Here is an 18,635-nt window from a genome sequence, read left to right as displayed (position 1 = left end):
TTGCCACGATGGCGTGGTGGACAGAGACTGGAAGGTTTGAGTTCTAAACCCCAGCCAGATCATACCAAAAGATGTTAATCGTGGGGCGTGGTTGGCGAGCTGGCTAAGGCGCCAGGCTAGTGATCCAGCGAGGTTGAGGTGTCGGGATCGTGTAATGGTGGTAAGATGACAGCCCAATTGTCTAGCTACAGCGGTTGCAGTGCTACCTCCGTGTAACTTTCCAATGGCCATTCCCCTCTGCTCAGTCGTTAGTCTAGGCATCGTTTGTGTGGCGTGTACACCTCCTAGCGTCAATACTGAACTGTTTTTTGACTCAAACCTTTATCCATAACCGTCGATGCACGTGCTAAAATTATGGTTTTGCTGCACTGTTGAGGTGTTTGTGCGAATGTTTCATATGGACGTGAAATTGCATGACATCATCTCATCTGGGATCATTACATCACTTTACTATGAACGTTCCATAAACATGAACGCTTACCTTCATGAGATTTCATTTTTTCTAAACTTGCGTTTCTTTTGCTGTTCTATATAATTGTCCTACCAAGCAGTATTTTATAAGAAAGTGATCAGACAAAATAAAGATAAGTTTGTGGCCTACTCCAAAAAAGACACGATGTAACTGTTAAAACATCAAGGTCTTAACTATCATATATGTGGTTTAATTTCTGCTCTGAAAATTTCAATAAAATAAAAACACATAAAAGCCCCGAACAGAAATAAGCTCCAGTTCACTGGTAGACATGCATACAGTTTCATCCTGAAATAGTCAACAACATCTGAATTTGATCTGTTAAAAAAACAAAAAACCCAAAAACACTCTAAACTGCATCAAAGTATTAAGTGTCCAAATAAACAAACAAGGACTAATCAAAAGGCATCAGCACACAACAATTTTGAAATATGCTTTTATCCCCCTCTCCCATATCTACTCACAGACATTATATGTCACAGGTATAGGGAACTAACAGCAGTTTGGAAAGTGGTACACAATAATAACATACATTGAGAGGACTATTTTGTAGACACTTAAAAACAATTTTATGGTCTTCTTCACCCTATAATTGACAACCAAACCTCTTCTCTGAAATGACTAATGACTGAAATGTCTAAGCTCCCCTGACTGGTGACCAGTATCAACAAAACGAGAACCTGTCAATTATTAACTGTGTAAGAAAATTGTACCCCCTGGTGGGTTTGTGAAGATGTCAAACAAGCTAGCATATGTAATACCCAGGAATACTCCAGGAATCACTGTCCTTCGTTGACAGGTTTTTATAGTTTGCTATTGCTTATTATGCATAAAATTAATTGTTCTCGTCACGATATGGCTGAAATATTGCCGATGTGACGTTAAATTTTAACTCACTCACTCACTCCAGGGATCACTGGGACAACAGGGACAGTGTGTACAGGGCCAGAACTGAAGGAAGGGTTTTTTGATTTAAACATATTTATTCAAGAGAATGGATTGGGTACAAGTTATGCCAACTTAGTGAAACCCTCTCCTATTTACAGTGCTTACATGCAAAAGTGAAACAAACCATATGTACAGGGATAGAAAGATATATACAAAATGATATATACAATACAATGAATACATGAATTATTTAGATCATACACATTATATCCAATCACTGAACCTTTTGGAATTTGATATATATTTTTGAACTTCTTTAAAAATGTGAATATTGTCACTATACGGAAGATCTGCACTTCCATTTAATAGTACGTCTAGGTTTGTTGGTGCTTTAATGTTACAAATTCTGCTAATATTTTGAAACATTTCCTGTCTGATAACAGAATACAAAGAACATTCCATAAAATAATGTTGAGAATTTTCACAGGTAAATTTACAATTACATTCGGGGCTCTCTATGAGACCGATCCTATATAGATCACCATTTAATCTACTATTTGAATATCTTAGCTGGGTATGAATTACATTGAGTTTTCTATTACCAAATGAGAAATATTGGAAGGAAGGGTTGTAGAGGGAGGTCCGAGGAGCATGTGTTCTGATGTGGAGGAGGCATAATCAGTACATTGTAAAATTACACCAAAAGTGGTAATTCTGTTCAATTATATCTTATCCTGATATAAGCTGAGAAACAAATAACTAACTTGACAATTGGTCAGTGCCAAGTGTTTCAATATGTCCCCATGGATTTACAATAAGCTTGTGGGCCAGTCATAAAAGAGTCTCAGTGTGATCCTTGTGGACCGACGTGTAGCCTCGCGTACATGCCACGGTAAGTCATATGTTTGCAGAAATCCTTGTTGATAGATAAGTAGCTTTTGGCAACCAATCAGTGTCAAATGTTTGTAGAAATCCTTGTTGATAGATAAGTAGCTTTTGGCAACCAATCAGTGTCAAATGTTTGTAGAAATCCTTGTTGATAGATAAGTAGCTTTTGGCAACCAATCAGTGTCAAATGTTTGTAGAAATCCTTGTTGATAGATAAGTAGTATTTGGCAACAAACCAGTGTCAAATGTTTGTAGAAAACCTTGTTGATAGATAAGTAGCTTTTGGCAACCAATCAGTGTCAAATGTTTGTAGAAATCCTTGTTGATAGATAAGTAGCTTTTGGCAACCAATCAGTGTCAAATGTTTGTAGAAATCCTTGTTGATAGATAAGTAGCTTTTGGCAACCAATCAGTGTCAAATGTTTGTAGAAATCCTTGTTGATAGATAAGTAGCTTTTGGCAACCAATCAGTGTCAAATGTTTGTAGAAATCCTTGTTGATAGATAAGTAGCTTTTGGCAACCAATCTGAGTCAATGTTTGTAGAAATCCTTGTTGATAGATAAGTAGCTTTTGGCAACCAATCAGTGTCAAATGTTTGTAGAAATCCTTGTTGATAGATAAGTAGCTTTTGGCAACCAATCAGTGTCAAATGTTTGTAGAAATCCTTGTTGATAGATAAGTAGCTTTTGGCAACCAATCTGTCAAATGTTTGTAGAAATCCTTGTTGATAGATAAGTAGCTTTTGGCAACCAATCAGTGTCAAATGTTTGTAGAAATCCTTGTTGATAGATAAGTAGCTTTTGGCAACCAATCAGTGTCAAATGTTTGTAGAAATCCTTGTTGATAGATAAGTAGCTTTTGGCAACCAATCAGTGTCAAATGTTTGTAGAAATCCTTGTTGATAGATAAGAAGCTTTTGGCAACCAATCAGTGTCAAATGTTTGTAGAAATCCTTGTTGATAGATAAGTAGCTTTTGGCAACCAATCAGTGTCAAATGTTTGCAGAAATCCTTGTTGATAGATAAGTAGCTTTTGGCAACCAATCAGTGTCAAATGTTTGTAGAAATCCTTGTGAACTGACATGTTTGTGGGCAAAGATGATGGAATAACATAATCAAATGCCTTATGGGCAAGGCGGTGGGGTACCCTCCGCTGTGATATTGCTGAAATATTGCTAAAAGTGGCGTAAGACTATACTTACTCACCCTTGTGGGCAAACAATGTAACGCTGTTTGTGTTTCTGAAGATTATGACGGAATGACATGTCACCTTGTGAGTGTTCCATCTGTCTGTGTCAAGTGTGAGTAGAGGTTCTTACGTAATGACACATAGCATTGCGGGCAATCAGTGTAACCAAGTCAATTTTTTCTTGAAATTCTTGCAGACTGACAAGGAGCCTTTTGGGAAATCCATGATCAGTGTCAATCATTTCCAGAAATCTTTATTGATTGACATTAAGTATTTTGGCAGCCCGTGCAACAGTGTCATGTGTGTCTAGAGATTGATGTTCATTGACATGTAGCCTCTTGGCAACCCATCTAAATGCCCCTGGAGGTCTTTGTTGATTGGCATGTAACAATGTGGACAAGCCACAGTCAGCGGCTAGTCTTTTTAGGTTCCCCTTTGAGGGGCCAGGCCTGGCAGTTAACTCTTTAAAGGACAATACTAACGCAAAAGTTGTTGTTTTTTCATAGGGGTAAAAGCATTCTAAAGTTAACCTTCCATGATTAAAATTCACATTTAAACAGCCAACAGAAAATATATGGAAATATCTTCCTCTATAAAAAACACCCCAAACACCTCAGTATATTTTGAGATAAGCATTTTCAGACAAATCCCAACATTACTCTATGGTGTTCCCAGTAAACAGAGAAGACTTTGTATGTTATATTATGGCTGTGAGGGTCATCAAGATCACATCATCTGTAGTGCTTGTCGATATCGGAGGGTATTCAGTGCACACAGTCATGGTGACTTTCGTCAGTACTGCGACATGAGGACAGTACAAAAACCTTCACTCATCTGTCCTGGGACTTCCTCGATGTAACAATCACATTTACGCTCTCACTCACCTTGTGTCTCCTGCTTGAGAATATCAAGTATTTAGTACAAGGACAAACGCCAGATCCCCTTGAGACATGGTGATGTACAACAATGTTTTGTCCAATGTTTTAACAAAGTACATAACATATGTTATTTTTATCTTTTTGGGATTTGATTTGATATTCTGCACTAAGTGAAGACACATAAATCTTTCAAACTGATTCTAAACAATTCTTTCATAAGACATCAATTTACTCCAATATTTAAAGGCAGCTATCACAAAGCAGGAATACAACTGACAGTTGAGGGGCAGTGGGGTAGCCTAGTGGTTAAAGCGTTGACTCGTCATACTGAAGACCTGGGTTTGATTCCCAACATGGGTACAATTTGCAATGCCCATTTCTGGTGTCCCCCTGCCGTGATATTGCTGGAAAATGCTAAAAGCGGCGTTAAACGATACTCACTCACTGACTGACTGACAGCGGAATTAAACATCAAAGAAACAGACAGAAGACACAGGAAATGTCGGTGATATCCTCCGTGATCAAAGTCCAGGTGGCTCCCAATGTCAACATGTATGTGTACGTGGCATGAACATGGTGGTGCAAGGTGACCACTGAACCAACAAAATAGAAACATAAACTTTTTTGCAGACATGAGAACGGCAAAGCACAAAAATAAAAACTGAAAATTTAGCCTGTCTTTTTTTGTAGATATATAGGGATCTCAAAAACGTTCAAAATGAAACAAAAATCCCGGAAATCCGTAAAATTTTCTGATAAAGAATTTGCGATCTTTTTATGTTTGTCATAAACCAAGATTTCTTTGTTTGAATTGCAATTTAGAGATTGACTGAGGAAAACCATTTATGGTCTGCCCAAAATTTGAAAGTATATCAGAACGTAAATGTGAAATCAATGTTTATAAATATTTTTTTTCAAACATTGAAATAACTTTCTTTCATCCAATAAGATTTACATATCATTCTGTGCCCTCTTCAGTTAATATGTCCATATGCCAGCATTTTGCATTAATTAGTACGTCAAACACAATATGTTGCGTCAGTTAATGTCCATAATAGACAGTTTTGCAGCAGTTAATATGTCCATGTAGTACAATATATTTCCTAAGAAACCACATTTTGTTTCAGTTAATATGTCCATCAGACACAACATTTTGCTTCAGTTAATATGTCCATCAGACACAACATTTTGCTTCAGTTAATATGTCCATAAGACACAACATTTTGCTTCAGTTAACATGTCCATAAGACACAACATTTTGCTTCAGTTAATATGTCCATCAGACACAACATTTTGACGTCAGTTGATATGTCCATTATAAAGACACAACATTTTGCTTCAGTTAACATGTCCATAAGACACAACATTTTGCTTCAGTTAACATGTCCATAAGACACAACATTTTGGTTCAGTTAACATGTCAATAAGACACAACATTTTGTTTCAGTTAATTAGTCCATAAGACACAACATTTTGCTTCAGTTAATATGTCCATCAGACACAACATTTTGACGTCAGTTAATATGTCCATAAGACACATTTTGACGTCAGTTAATATGTCCATAAGACACAACATTTTGATGTCAGTTAATATGTCCATCAGACACAACATTTTGACGTCAGTTAATATGTCCATAAGACACAACATTTTGCTTCAGTTAACATGTCCATAAGACACAACATTTTGCTTCAGTTAATATGTCCATAAGACACAACATTTTGCTTCAGTTAATATGTCCATAAGACACAACATTTTGAGTGCTGCATGACAGTCTCCCAGTCACATGACACATCCTCCCAGTCACATGACACATCCTCCCAGTCACATGACACATCCTCAGTCACAGGACACAGCCTTACAGACAACTTCTTTGAGTGGCATTTTAGAAGTTGGGAAGTACAATATAGAACAAACTTTATGGATAACAACTTCTTTTTATTCGTGAGTGCGACGTTTCGATACAGATTCTTGTACCGTTGTCAATTGACAACGGTACATGAATCTGTATCGAAACGTCGCACTCACGAATAAAAAGAAGTTGTTATCCATAAAGTTTGTTCTATATTAAAGCCTTACAGTCACATGACACAGCCTCACAGTCACATGACAGTCACATGACCTCAGTCACATTATATAGCCTCACAGTCACATGACACAACCTCACAGTCACATGACACACCCTCAGTCACATGACACAGTCTCACAGTCACATGACAACCTCACAGTCACAAGACACATCTTGAATCAACCTGACAGCTACATGACAGAATCACAGTCACATTATATATAGAGCCTCATTTTCTGGTCAAGTGTTTTCAGCCAGGTAGCCCCTCAATCTGCTTGTTTCTCCCATGTACATGTGCTAGCTGTACTCACGGTTGATGAAGAGGAGTAAGGTGCCTTTCTTCATGGAGTAGTTGGCATTGGAGACAAATCCATGCATGTTGTAGGCCAGATGCTTCTCCTCATTGCTTACTTCAAGCAGCTCTCTGAAACATCAGCCACATATCATTCAAGAAGGCTACCACACTTGTATCATACATGCATTTGAGTGTAGGACAAACTTCCAGGTTGCAAGGAGTTCCATTAAGGATCAGAAATATTGCATAAAGGATATGACCATAGTCTCTGTAAAATGTTCTGAAACATTAGGAAAAATTACACTTTCACCGAAAATGGCAATCTCCTCCCGAGAATACCTAATGGTCGAGTTGAGTTGAGTTGAATTGAGTTGAAGTTTATGTCTATTGGCATTGTTTCAGCCATTTAGCAACGAATGGAACCTAATCATTGGTATTGTATTGCAAGAGAGAAACAACAACACAACTCACTCACCTCCTTACCCACTCCCTTCCAAACAAGACCCTTCCTAACTCACCCACTCCCTTCCCCACTCTTTTCCTAACTCACCCACCTCTTCACCCACTGAATTCCAAACTCACCTCCTTACCCACTCCCTTCCTAACTCACCCACTTCCTTCCCAACTCACCCACTCTCTTCCGTACTCACCCACTCTCTTCCTAACTCACCCAAAACCACACCCTTCCTAACAAAATCCCTCCCCAACTCACCCACACCCTAACCCACTTGTTTGCCATCTCCCTTCCAAACTCACCAACCCAATCCACACTCCCTTCCTAACACACTCACTCCTTACCTACTACCTTCCTAACTCACCCAAGGGGCGGTGAGGTAGCCTAGTGGTTAAAGCATGTGCTCGTCACGTCGAAGACCTGGGTTAGATTCCCCACATGGGTACAATGTGTGAAGTGCATTTCTGGTGTCCCGTGCAGTGATATTGCTGGAATATTGCTAAAAGACGCATAAAACCATACTCACTCACTCCTAACTAACCTACCTCCTTGCCCACTCCCTTCTAAATTCCCCTCCCAAAACATACCCTTCCTAACTCACTCATCTGCCTCCACTCTCACTCTCCAGTCTTGATCTCATTCCCATCCATGTCTACATTGACCCAACAGTACAGTGATCTACCAATAATCGTGTTGCCCTTTTCACCATGGTTTGCCAGGTGCCAGAGATCTCTCAATAGTAACATTAATCATAAAGCCAAATTACCAGACATTTAAAAGGTTTCATGATAAGTGTGACCGGAGTTTTTCATAGTGTGTGTCACTTGACATTCCTTATCATTGCATTATTCCATCCACATTCTTGTCGGTCTCAATTACACAAAGTGGAACTGATTTAGGATCCTGGAACGTGATATGTCAGATGTTAACAATTACAGAGAAGCTCCGAGTACTTTCATACTAGTGTGAAGCTAGCACAAGCCAGAGGAGCAGTGGTCATCTATGTAGATTCAGAGGCCATGGCTGCCCTGCCCTGCATTGGGTAAGTAATAGACTGGGTTTAATGCCACCTTGAACTTATTCCAGTTACATCATGGTGTGTCAGCTTCATGGAGGGGGAAAGACCAAGTGATGCAGGTCTTAGATATCATGTTTCTGTAATCTAGGAGGATGGGCACGGAGTTGACAAACCAAGTAACATAATCAAGTTGAATCAGGATTCGAACCCACAGTCAAAGGTTGCTTGCATGCCCAAGGGACACAACTCTGCCCAGTTGCAGCACCTTAGACCATGAGGCCACACATGTCAAGGCTGCACTGCTGGACAAAAACAAAAGCATGAATGTTGAACCAGGTGTAACATATTACAGCATTTCCTTTATTTGTGCTGGAACTGCAAAAGATGGCTTTGGGTTCACATCACTAGCCTCCTAGCAGACAGAGGGTTAAATACACACAAACTAGGTATACATTTAGATTGTCATATACTGTTTTTATTGCATATTATGATAAAACTCCATTCACTGAGCTTCTCCAATTACCCATGACCTTTCCAACAACATAGTCTTAGTGAGTGCAGTCAGTTGAGCAAAGTTTCTACAACCTGAGTTCTGAAACTCATCTTTCTTGTATTAATCAACACAAGTGATCATGTGCAAATTTAGATTTAGAGATACCAAGCCTAGTAACCCTACAATGACTTCTGGACTTCCATACAACATAAAGCATGTTTCTGCTCTGAGGACAGAAATACAATCACATGTAGACACTGATTCTTTGTTTATAATCCTCCACAGTCATACAGTGAGCCAGTGTTTGGTTTTACTTCATTTGCAAATACACAACATGCTGGTGAACACCAGAAATGGGCTTCAAACATTGCACCCATGTTGAGATTTGAACTCTGGCCTTTGCCATGAAGAGCAACTGCTATGTCAACTGGGCTAGCATCAGCTTATCTCAAGTCTGAAGCATGGATTCTCCCTTGGTTTGAAGGCACCATGTCCATGTTCATTAGTGTAGTGTCACTGAAGGCTGTCCTCCCACGCACCTTAACACACTCACTCCAGCTGTTACTGTCTTTTTTCAGAATAATTCACTTAAAATATCAAACATAAAATATTTACAAACTGTTCACATCTGATCTGGAACCTTTAAACAAAAACGTATGTCCTCAGACATCGAGTGGTAGAGAACAGATTTAGTTCCAAAGTCCATAAAACTAAAACTTTGTTACAGATACTAGGCAGTCTTTCTACATTGCTGTGTTCACTGTAAATCCTGTAATGTGTTCATGGAAATATGAACTGTCACGTTTGCGTTTAGTATCTGTGTTAACAAGTTTGGTACAGTGGTTTGTTGGGGTGTATACTGGAGAATGATTGAGCAAATACAAGTCAGTGATTGGCTACTCTATGGTGATGACCTAAGGTCATATTATGCATTGATAATTTTTCATTTCTACCATGATTAATTGCTATCGGAGACTCAACAATTGCAATACATTGATATTTCGATGCATCATTATAGCCCTAAGTATTGTGGTACTTTGATCACAAACATATGTCTAAAACAGATTACTGTGTCAGGTACCATTTATCTTATGAGCTGTTTTGAAACTATTTTTGAAAAATACTTGTCAAAAGAGAAACTGTATCTGACAGACCATGGTGTAGTGATCTCAATCTAAAGCTGTCTGGGGTACATGGTGCAGCTGGCAATCAGCTTCCCTTGAGACACAGGCCAGTACATATATGTCACAGGAATCATCTCCTGGCCATGGTGCACTCCACAGCATTACATGAGAATACTCAGCATCATCACAGCCTAACCTGTTCTGTCAGCAGCCTGAACCAGCATGAAATAAGTCCACTTACATAGACAGCTGTCAGACACCACTGCACTGCTAAGTGTTGGGTGAGCCAGTTGAGCAGATAACCACAGCAATGTCACACAGATCTGTGGCTGACCAGATCTGTACAGCAAGTAACCTCCTTCATTTCTTATTCCACAAGACTAAGCCTTCATACTCCTGGCACATGCTGATTCGTAAAGAACAGATTCAATTTTTCAGTGTTTTAGGAAAGTGCCTCACAAAAAATATATTTACAAAGGCAAAATTTAGTTATGTTTCTTGATCAAATAGTGGCATTGCAAACAATAGAAAATTATCAAAGATTACTTGCCATAAAATACCCCTCAGTTGTTTTTAACAAAAATACAAAGAATTCAACCAAGTGTGTTCAAATTTCTATATATAGAAACTTGAAACAGTCCCCAAATCAATACTTCTGATGAAGATGATATAAAGGAACCATTAGCAAAATGGTAGACTTGCACAAGTCTCTAAGGTAATAATTAATAGTTTAAATGATACTTTCTAAAACATATAAATATCCCTCTAACAGACTGGTACTGTCCGCTTATCTAGCCTTGCCTCTTAAAAGGATAGAATTACTATACATCCATGGGCTTAGCCTTCAGTAGAGATTTTTAGCAAGGCTAGCTAAATGCCTGCTATATCCAAATGTTTATACATCTGTTTAACGGTGATTATAGACCATATTTAAATGAAATATTTAACTGCCTATTGAAAATGAAAAAAAAATCATTTCTATTTACAATTTTAGTCAAAGCACATGTGCAAATTCACACATGCTGATTCAATCAACTGCAACATAAAGCATAGCAATCAATAAATGAATGCTTTACACATGGCTGTGCACCAGTTTCAAATGTAAGACTTTGATAGTTCGCTTCATTTTGACATTGATAACAGAAATTACCAATACTTTGAATGTAATATAAGTAGGGTAGCTTCCTCGTTTAACTCTCCATTTCTCAAAAATATTGGGCCTCGGCCCCTCCGGGACCTCAGCTCCATTATTATTCAGGAATGGGGAGTTATTCGGACATTACCCTCTATGTCATTTGAAGACACCAGCTCATGCGAGGTAGCTCTTATGTAGAAGGGTATGGAGTCATACATGTCATCCTTTTCTTGTCAGCTCGCTGACAGGGTTGACCTCTTTGGACATGTCAAACTTAGGATCAGGAGGTCTGTGGTTTGAATCCCAGCATTGGAGTCAGAAGTTTTATGGCTGCTACACTAACATCCAAACAAAATGACGAGGAAAATATGACACGTAGGATGACAAGAGTAGCTGCAATCAATAAATATATTTGAACCTGGATGTTTCATTTCCCATATACTAACGCATCAGTGTGGAAAAGGTAGATAAGGAAATGCCCCTCATAAATGATTCCGGCTGGTCATCCTCGCTGACTTGGTTGACACATGTCATTGTTTCCCAATTGCGCAGATCGATGCTCATGATGTTGATCACTGGATTGTCAGGCACAGACTCGATTATTTACAGACCGCAGCCATATAGCTGGAATGTTGCTGAGTGCGGCTTAAAACTAAACTCACCCACTCAGAGAGAGACTACAACAATCTGGAAACAAATCATGATGGAAATTGTGATAATTCTCTAAAAATTAATAATATCATAACACTTTACACTGCACCTCTTCTGTAGATATGGAAGATGATCCCTAAATTTGAAAACAATCCATTCAAATGTTTTCAAGTTATTGGTTGAACAAAAATTCACATTGTTTTTTAATGTTCAAAATATGCAAACTGACATACCTCTTGGCAAAATGAGAAACACAGAAGCAAACTTTACACAGTACCTCTCCCTCTTCTTTAAACAAAGAAGCTGTATCCCTTATTTGAAAACATTTTCACCTATAAGTTTCAAGTTATTGTTTAAATAAACCATTCTTTGTTTAAATTTGTACACATGTGTTAGTCTTGAAAAATTTAAACATCAAAATCAAAATTTGAACTGCACCTCTTCTTTTGACCAAAAGAAAATGGTCCCCAAACTTGAAAACAATCCAACCAATAGTTTTCAAATTGTGGGTTGAATGAAAATTCTTCAGACGGACAGATAGATGGAAGGACAGACAGATGGAGTGAATTCCTTGGCATAATAATAATAATAATAATTGGCCACTTACATAGCACTGATCGCGACGCTGCAGAGACAAGCTCTAAGCACATACAATATGATGAACATTATTACCCCAGATAACCCAAGCTGCGTGTCAGGCGCTAGAAGGTTAATAGTCATCTGACTTAAACCACCAGGTACCTATTTTCTGATGGGTGAACATAGGCAATTTTGAACAAACTCATTTGCCTAAGGTGAGCTAGACCACAAAGGTGCTTCATTATGGGGCAAGACAGAAGTCCTAGAAACTCTCAGGAGTCAAGCTGCCAAACACGATCACCCATCCAAGGACTCTTCGTGACCAACGTTGCTTAACTTTGCCTGATTTGTGACCTGTGCTCTATGCACAAGAAGACACACCACCACTTTATAACTATAATGATGAGAAAAGTGATTCAGTGCCCTGTCCACAAAGCTGAAGCGATGACTGTCATAAGTCAACGCCAAAGAATAGACTGTATTAGAGTCACAGTGCCATCACTGAAATATGGGTTGGAACAGAGCACATTAGCAGAATCTATAAATATCAATATTGACTTGACCAATGAAACATGTATGGCAAAATACAATTCTAACAATTCCAGTATCATAATAAATAAAATTTTAAATCACACTTGTTGATAACTTTTTTCAATTTATATTCATACAAAAAGTGTTTGCAACTGAAATTAATCCAAGCCTAACATTTTCTTGTTTTCCTCTGCAGGTTTCTTTGAGTGATGGGCGCAGCATGGAAGAATCTGGATCTAAAGAACATGTCTGCCGGCATCATTTCCATTAGATAATACCTGCTGTCATCACCGTGCAGATCATACAGTCCCAGCCTCCCTCCCACCAGCGGCCAAGAGACTGCAGATCATACAGTCCCAGCCTCCCTCCCACCAGATCATACAGTCCCAGCCTCTCTCCCACCAGATCATACAGTCCCAGCCTCCCTCCCACCAGATCATACAGTCCCAGCCTCCCTCCCACCAGATCATACAGTCCCAGCCTCCCTCCCACCAGATCATACAGTCCCAGCCTTCCTCCCAGATCATACAGTCCCAGCCTCCCTCCCACCAGATCATACAGTCCCAGCCTCCCTCCCACCAGCGGCAAAGAGACTGCCGCTGACAGAGCACTCAACTATTGACATCACCAACTCTGTGGCCTGTTACAGGTATAGCATTAGGATAACATTGGCCAGCATCAGGAACATGTTACCAGCAGAGTTAGACAGTGGCAAATGCTGATGGCAGACAATATTGATGGTTGACACAAGCAAAACTTGATTGTGGACAAGAATGTTACAAAACAATTAAGGCCTCAAAGGAAAGTGAAAATTTCAAATGAAAAAGACCTGGGGTTCAAACATCAGTTTCCACAGAAATATGAATCTTTTCTGACTAGAAAGTGTTCGGTTTGAAAGAAGATCCAAAGACTGTCAGAAAGTGTTTTAGATGTGATTCAAGATGTCAGCTTATTAACTATGGTCTGTATAATGGGAAACTGGACAGAATCTTAGTCAAAGGATACTGACTAAAGACATTTCCAGTGTTCAGGAAACAAACAATAGTATTGCTCCTGGCAACATTGAAAAAGTATAAAAAAAATAGATTTGACAATAGGTGTTTCTTGAAGATATCTTCCTCTCAGACTTCTGAAACTTCATCAATAGTCCACAATGTCTATGTTAAACATGAGTACAGAGGCAACTTTGACATCTAACCTGACCCAGAGGATAATGAGGACGTGGACCCTGGAGGAGCGAGCACAGCTGATTCTCAGCCAACCCGTTGCTATCATCAGTCTCATTCTCTGTTTCCTTGCCATCGTCGCAAACTGCTTCTCAATTCTTGCAACCATTCTGGGCCCAAATGGCATGGTAACACACAACAAGCTGATTGTCAGCCTTGGACTGTCTGACATCCTGCTCAGTTTCAGCGTGGTGAGTCACACCGTCAAAAAGGTATTCATACCCTACCCCAACCCAAACTCCACCCAACAGGAATTCCTCACATTCTATTGCATGACAATATTTTCATTTGCACTCTACACAATGGCAACAGTCATCTCCCTGTTGAACCTGTTTGCAATGGCAGTGGATCACTATGTTGCCATCATGAAACCCCTTCATTATGCCGCATATCTCTCTCGTGCACGCGGCAACTGCTTTATCGTTACCATATGGATGCTGGCAATTCTTTGTGGATTTTCAGTGTTTTTGTCTGACTTCCGAAACTATGGTCAAAGTGATCTGAATTACTGTCATTATCTGAAGAAAAGAGATTTCCAAGGGGAATATCTCATCATAGCTGTTGCATTCTTCTGCCTCCTGATTATCCTGTACACATATCTTCGTATTTACATTGAAGTTCGACGAGTTCACAGACAAGGCCCATCAGCACGAATGGATTACATACGAAATCGGAAGGCTCTCTTCACAACCTTGGTCATCATTGGAACATTTGCTGTTTGCTGGCTGCCGACATGTCTGATGCAAATAATTCTTACAATCCAAGCCAAACAAAGTCCACAGTCCATCATCAAGCACTTTGGTGTCCTGCTGCGTCTGCAGCGCTATCTCAACTGCCTGATTCTTGTGAACACTCTTTGTGATCCCACCGTCTATGCAGTTCGTCTCAGAGATGTTAAACTTGGATACAGAAGGATTTTCCAGAAGTGTCTTTTTTTTCGGTCCAAACGCAGAGGCAGCCTACAGCTGACTATGGAGCGCCGAAACACCCAAATTGCACGTCTGCTTACAATGGACAGTATCGCAATACCCACCGAGAAGGAGTCAGGTAACATACCCTGTACAACCTCAGTTGACAAGTGCAGTGATTCACCATCCAAAGAGGACCAAGTGTAATCCAATCAGTTGCTTCTACTCAGCACTTCTGCAGCATAACACCGAATGTTTCGCTGCAGACGGATCTGCTGAATAGCGTTTCCTAAACTCTGAGGATACTGAATCTCTAGTCTGACCATCTTACAAACATGAGGTATCTGATTGTCACTGATGGTAGTTGCCTAATTCTGACATAAGTAGCCTGTATACAGATGAATATTATTCTTATTGACAACAGCAAATGAGACTTATCACACTGTAATCAAATGACACAAAATCAGGACACAGAAAGATGTGTACGAAGATGTTTTAGTTGGTAACACTGACACAAGACTTCAGTGTTGAGTGTTAATTCATAGACAGATTTTTCACCTGGCATCAACTTCATCTCCACCCAAGTACTTGACATGTAAAGAAAATCAATACTGACAGTTCATATCAAAACATGGTATAAAAAGTACTTTTTTTATACTGTTCAAATATATCCTGACAGCTGCAAGGGTGCAAGGAACCATATCATCATCACAATTTACTAAGTATATCCTGGTATGACTAAGGGACCCAACTCTGCATGACAAATCTTAATGCCCAAGACAATTTACCATCACTGTGTATCCTAATCATAGTATCTATCATACTACATGTTTGTGTACTTAGTCTACAGGGTATACTTTTCGCAAACATGAAACTAATATACACATACAGATTTGAAACTGAGCAAAGGTTAAGTCACAGACGGACAAGGGATGCTATCTCTGACCAATGGGTAATGCATGAATTAATACATTAGGTTAAGTCTCAGAAAGTTATTAACGCTATCGTATGACCTGAGCTCATATGAATAAAAAATACATTTCAACACCTGTTTACAACATAAGACCACACTAAAATGCACACTCCTGCTGACTTTCACAGATGCACATGTATAATAAAAAGAAGGATAAACAATACTAGGCAACAGATTTGCTGATATGTAGATTTTGTAGTTAGAAATAATCATTCTAATTAGCTCACTTTAGCCATGTTTTAGGACATGAACCCACCAGAACAATAACCCTTGCAGGCACAAAAAGGAAATAGAGCCACAAGGCTGTAGCTCACCTGAATGATGAAGAAATAATGGTGGCCATGTTTAATGTCAGGTGGGAATTCAGTGTGCAATTTTTAGACACGATACATAATCATTAATACAGTGTTTGCACCCTAGGAGCGTTGTTTTCAGAGCAGATTCTAAATGTAAAGGTTAATGATGCAGTCGACACAATGACACATGGTCACATGGCTAGTTGTCAGCCATTTGTTGGTGGTACGTTTTCACATCACTAGTACAATATTCAGTTGACACTTTCCATATCCATAAAAGTTCAAAACAATGTTTCATCTTGAAACTATCCCCCTGGTGAGATACTGGATAAGAAACATCATAGTTCAAACACATGTGATTAGTATTTGAAACATCAAAGATTTGTGGAAAGATGAAAATCTCTTTGTAAAGTACTTACAAGCTCTTTTAAAATACAAAAGGATTGTGTGCAGAAGAGGCTGTGTATGAACATTTAGACGTTGTTTTGATAAGTATCAAAGTTAGAGAGAAACTACTTTAAAATATGGATGTTGTGTGGATATATCAACAGACAATTCTGGCATTTACTCCAGGCAGTTGTGGACAATCAATACAACGTCCACTCAGCACTTTACGCTGACATTTACACACATCACAAGACAGTGAGATAATGAGAGGAGTTGGAGGCAAGTTCTAGCCCAACCATGTGAGCATTGGGGAAGACAGCCACCTGTTAGTATAGTTAGGCCTGTTAGTATAGTTAGGCATGGCGTTCAGTGTCTTGCTTCAACAAACACATTAATGTTATCTCTTTTAGCTACATACTAGAGATTAGAGAAGTTGTTTATTGGATATTTTCATGAATTTTTAAAGTAATCTTTTAGAATTTATATTTCTTTATTTTGTGACATTGTTAGACAGATCTTAAGTAGATCCACATATCAAAACATCCTATGGTTTTCAATAGCAAACCAATGAGAAACAATATCATTAAAAGTTCAAAAACAAAGATCATGGAAATCACTTAATCATCACATTAGAACAGCCTTTAGCTGACGTCTTCTGACTAAAGAAATTACTAACAAAAGGTTGATATTATAGTCCGTTTGGCTCAAAAGCGGACTAATGAATTCCAATCTAACTCGAAAACTAATAAAAATATATTACTCAATGAAACACTGATCATAATCATAACATTAGACCAACTCGGTGAGTTTTTTGAAGAATTAATGTCGTAATAATAAAAAAGTTGTTTAACAAACTATCATTAAAATATTTACACAGTTCACTATTTGTTATGAGGGAGGAGTGCAAAGAGAGGAACGAGAAAAGATGGAGACAGCACAATACAGGTAAATGACTCAATAACTTTGTCGGCACTTGTTCTCGTGCTTCTCGTACACCTGGGTGTCCCTTTCTCTGCACTCCTCCCTCGTAACAAATAGTGAACTGTGTCAATATTTTAATGATAGTTTGTTAAACAACTTTTTTATTATTAGGACATAAATTCTGCAAAAATCGCACAGAGTTGGTCTGATGTTTTTATTATGATAAGCGTTTCATTGAGTGTTATATGTTTATTAGTTAGATTGCAATTCATCGGTCCGCATTTGAGCAAAACGAACTATAGTCATAGTCAATCAGATAGCAGACTTCTTGAGAAATATGTGTGTACTGAAATATATTTGATGCAGTTCTCAATTAAAAATTTGAAAACTGAACATTCTTGGATGTGAAATAGATAGCCAATAGATAGTAGTCAGTAGCCCATAGATAAGGTAGTACCATCCAATGGCGAGGCACCATCTTTTCCATTCACATCCTCGCAAGAATAGAAGTGCGAGCAGGATGATGAATTTATAGATCCACCTGTACACTCCATAACTTTCTGTTGGAACACCCTGTGTTAACTATATCAAGGTTACATGTTTAGAAAGCACTTTCCAAGTGCCACTTTCCTGATCTGGTAGTGGAGTGGTTGTATAAAAGGTATTTCTGACATGACCAGAAATGGGATTCTCTCGGAACTGTTTTCAGGAGTAGCAGGAACTAAGTACTCATAATGAGACTTGGTGGGATATATTTCTTTATTATGACACCAAAAAAATTTATAAAATTATGGAGATAAGGCCATTTTTCGAAAATTTATTTCTGCATCATTAACAAAAAGTGTTGGAAAGTCACCAGTGAGTGTGATGGATTTGAGATAATGTCTACTTGATGTACGAGGAGAGGCACCAGTCTCAGATGTTTGCCACTTCAGACAAAAAAAACATTAGAATGAGAATCATGCCAAGTATAAGGACAGCTGATACCTGAACTGAGGGGGTGTGAGGTCGCCATACGTGGGTGGAAGATCTCACATTGTTTTTCCGACTAGAAATGTCCACCAGTAACGTCCAATCATCATGCATAATGCATCATGAGACCATGTTTAAGACAATGCATAATATTTCTTGTGTGACACACTGTCACTCTCATATACTTCTAGTGCATGTTTGAAATACCTTAAAAATATTTGTTGATATCAAATGTACACTTTGTTATAACAATCTCAATGTACATGAACTGTTTTCTTTTAGCTTTCAATA

General features: G+C 38.7%; 2 protein-coding genes across 4 annotated transcripts in view; one reads left to right on the top strand and one right to left on the bottom strand.

Annotated features, from left to right (window-relative positions):
- Positions 1–17,462, top strand: part of LOC124278174 (histamine H2 receptor-like) — a 48,982-nt gene extending 31,520 nt beyond the window's left edge. The window contains exons 1-2 of one of the 2 annotated variants that reach the window (XM_046713912.1): positions 8,101–8,172; positions 12,858–17,462. In XM_046713912.1, the coding sequence (XP_046569868.1) occupies positions 13,815–15,002 (1,188 nt within the window). In that variant the 5' untranslated portion in view covers positions 8,101–8,172; positions 12,858–13,814 and the 3' untranslated portion in view covers positions 15,003–17,462. Of the gene's footprint in view, positions 1–8,100; positions 8,173–12,857 lie in introns of those variants that run through there. The other variant, XM_046713911.1, reaches the window with a different exon arrangement.
- Positions 1–18,635, bottom strand: part of LOC124278173 (DNA mismatch repair protein Mlh1-like) — a 231,107-nt gene that overhangs the window by 146,440 nt on the left and 66,032 nt on the right. For both annotated transcript variants that reach the window (XM_046713910.1, XM_046713909.1), the window contains exon 9: positions 6,693–6,805. In XM_046713910.1, coding sequence (XP_046569866.1) covers positions 6,693–6,805 — 113 coding nt within the window. The remainder of the gene's footprint in view (positions 1–6,692; positions 6,806–18,635) is intronic.

Source organism: Haliotis rubra, unplaced genomic scaffold, assembly GCF_003918875.1.
Source record: "Haliotis rubra isolate DU_JTF1 unplaced genomic scaffold, ASM391887v1 Scf232, whole genome shotgun sequence".
NCBI classification, from domain to species: Eukaryota; Metazoa; Mollusca; class Gastropoda; order Lepetellida; family Haliotidae; genus Haliotis; species Haliotis rubra.
This window is presented reverse-complemented; position numbering and strand designations above follow the sequence as displayed.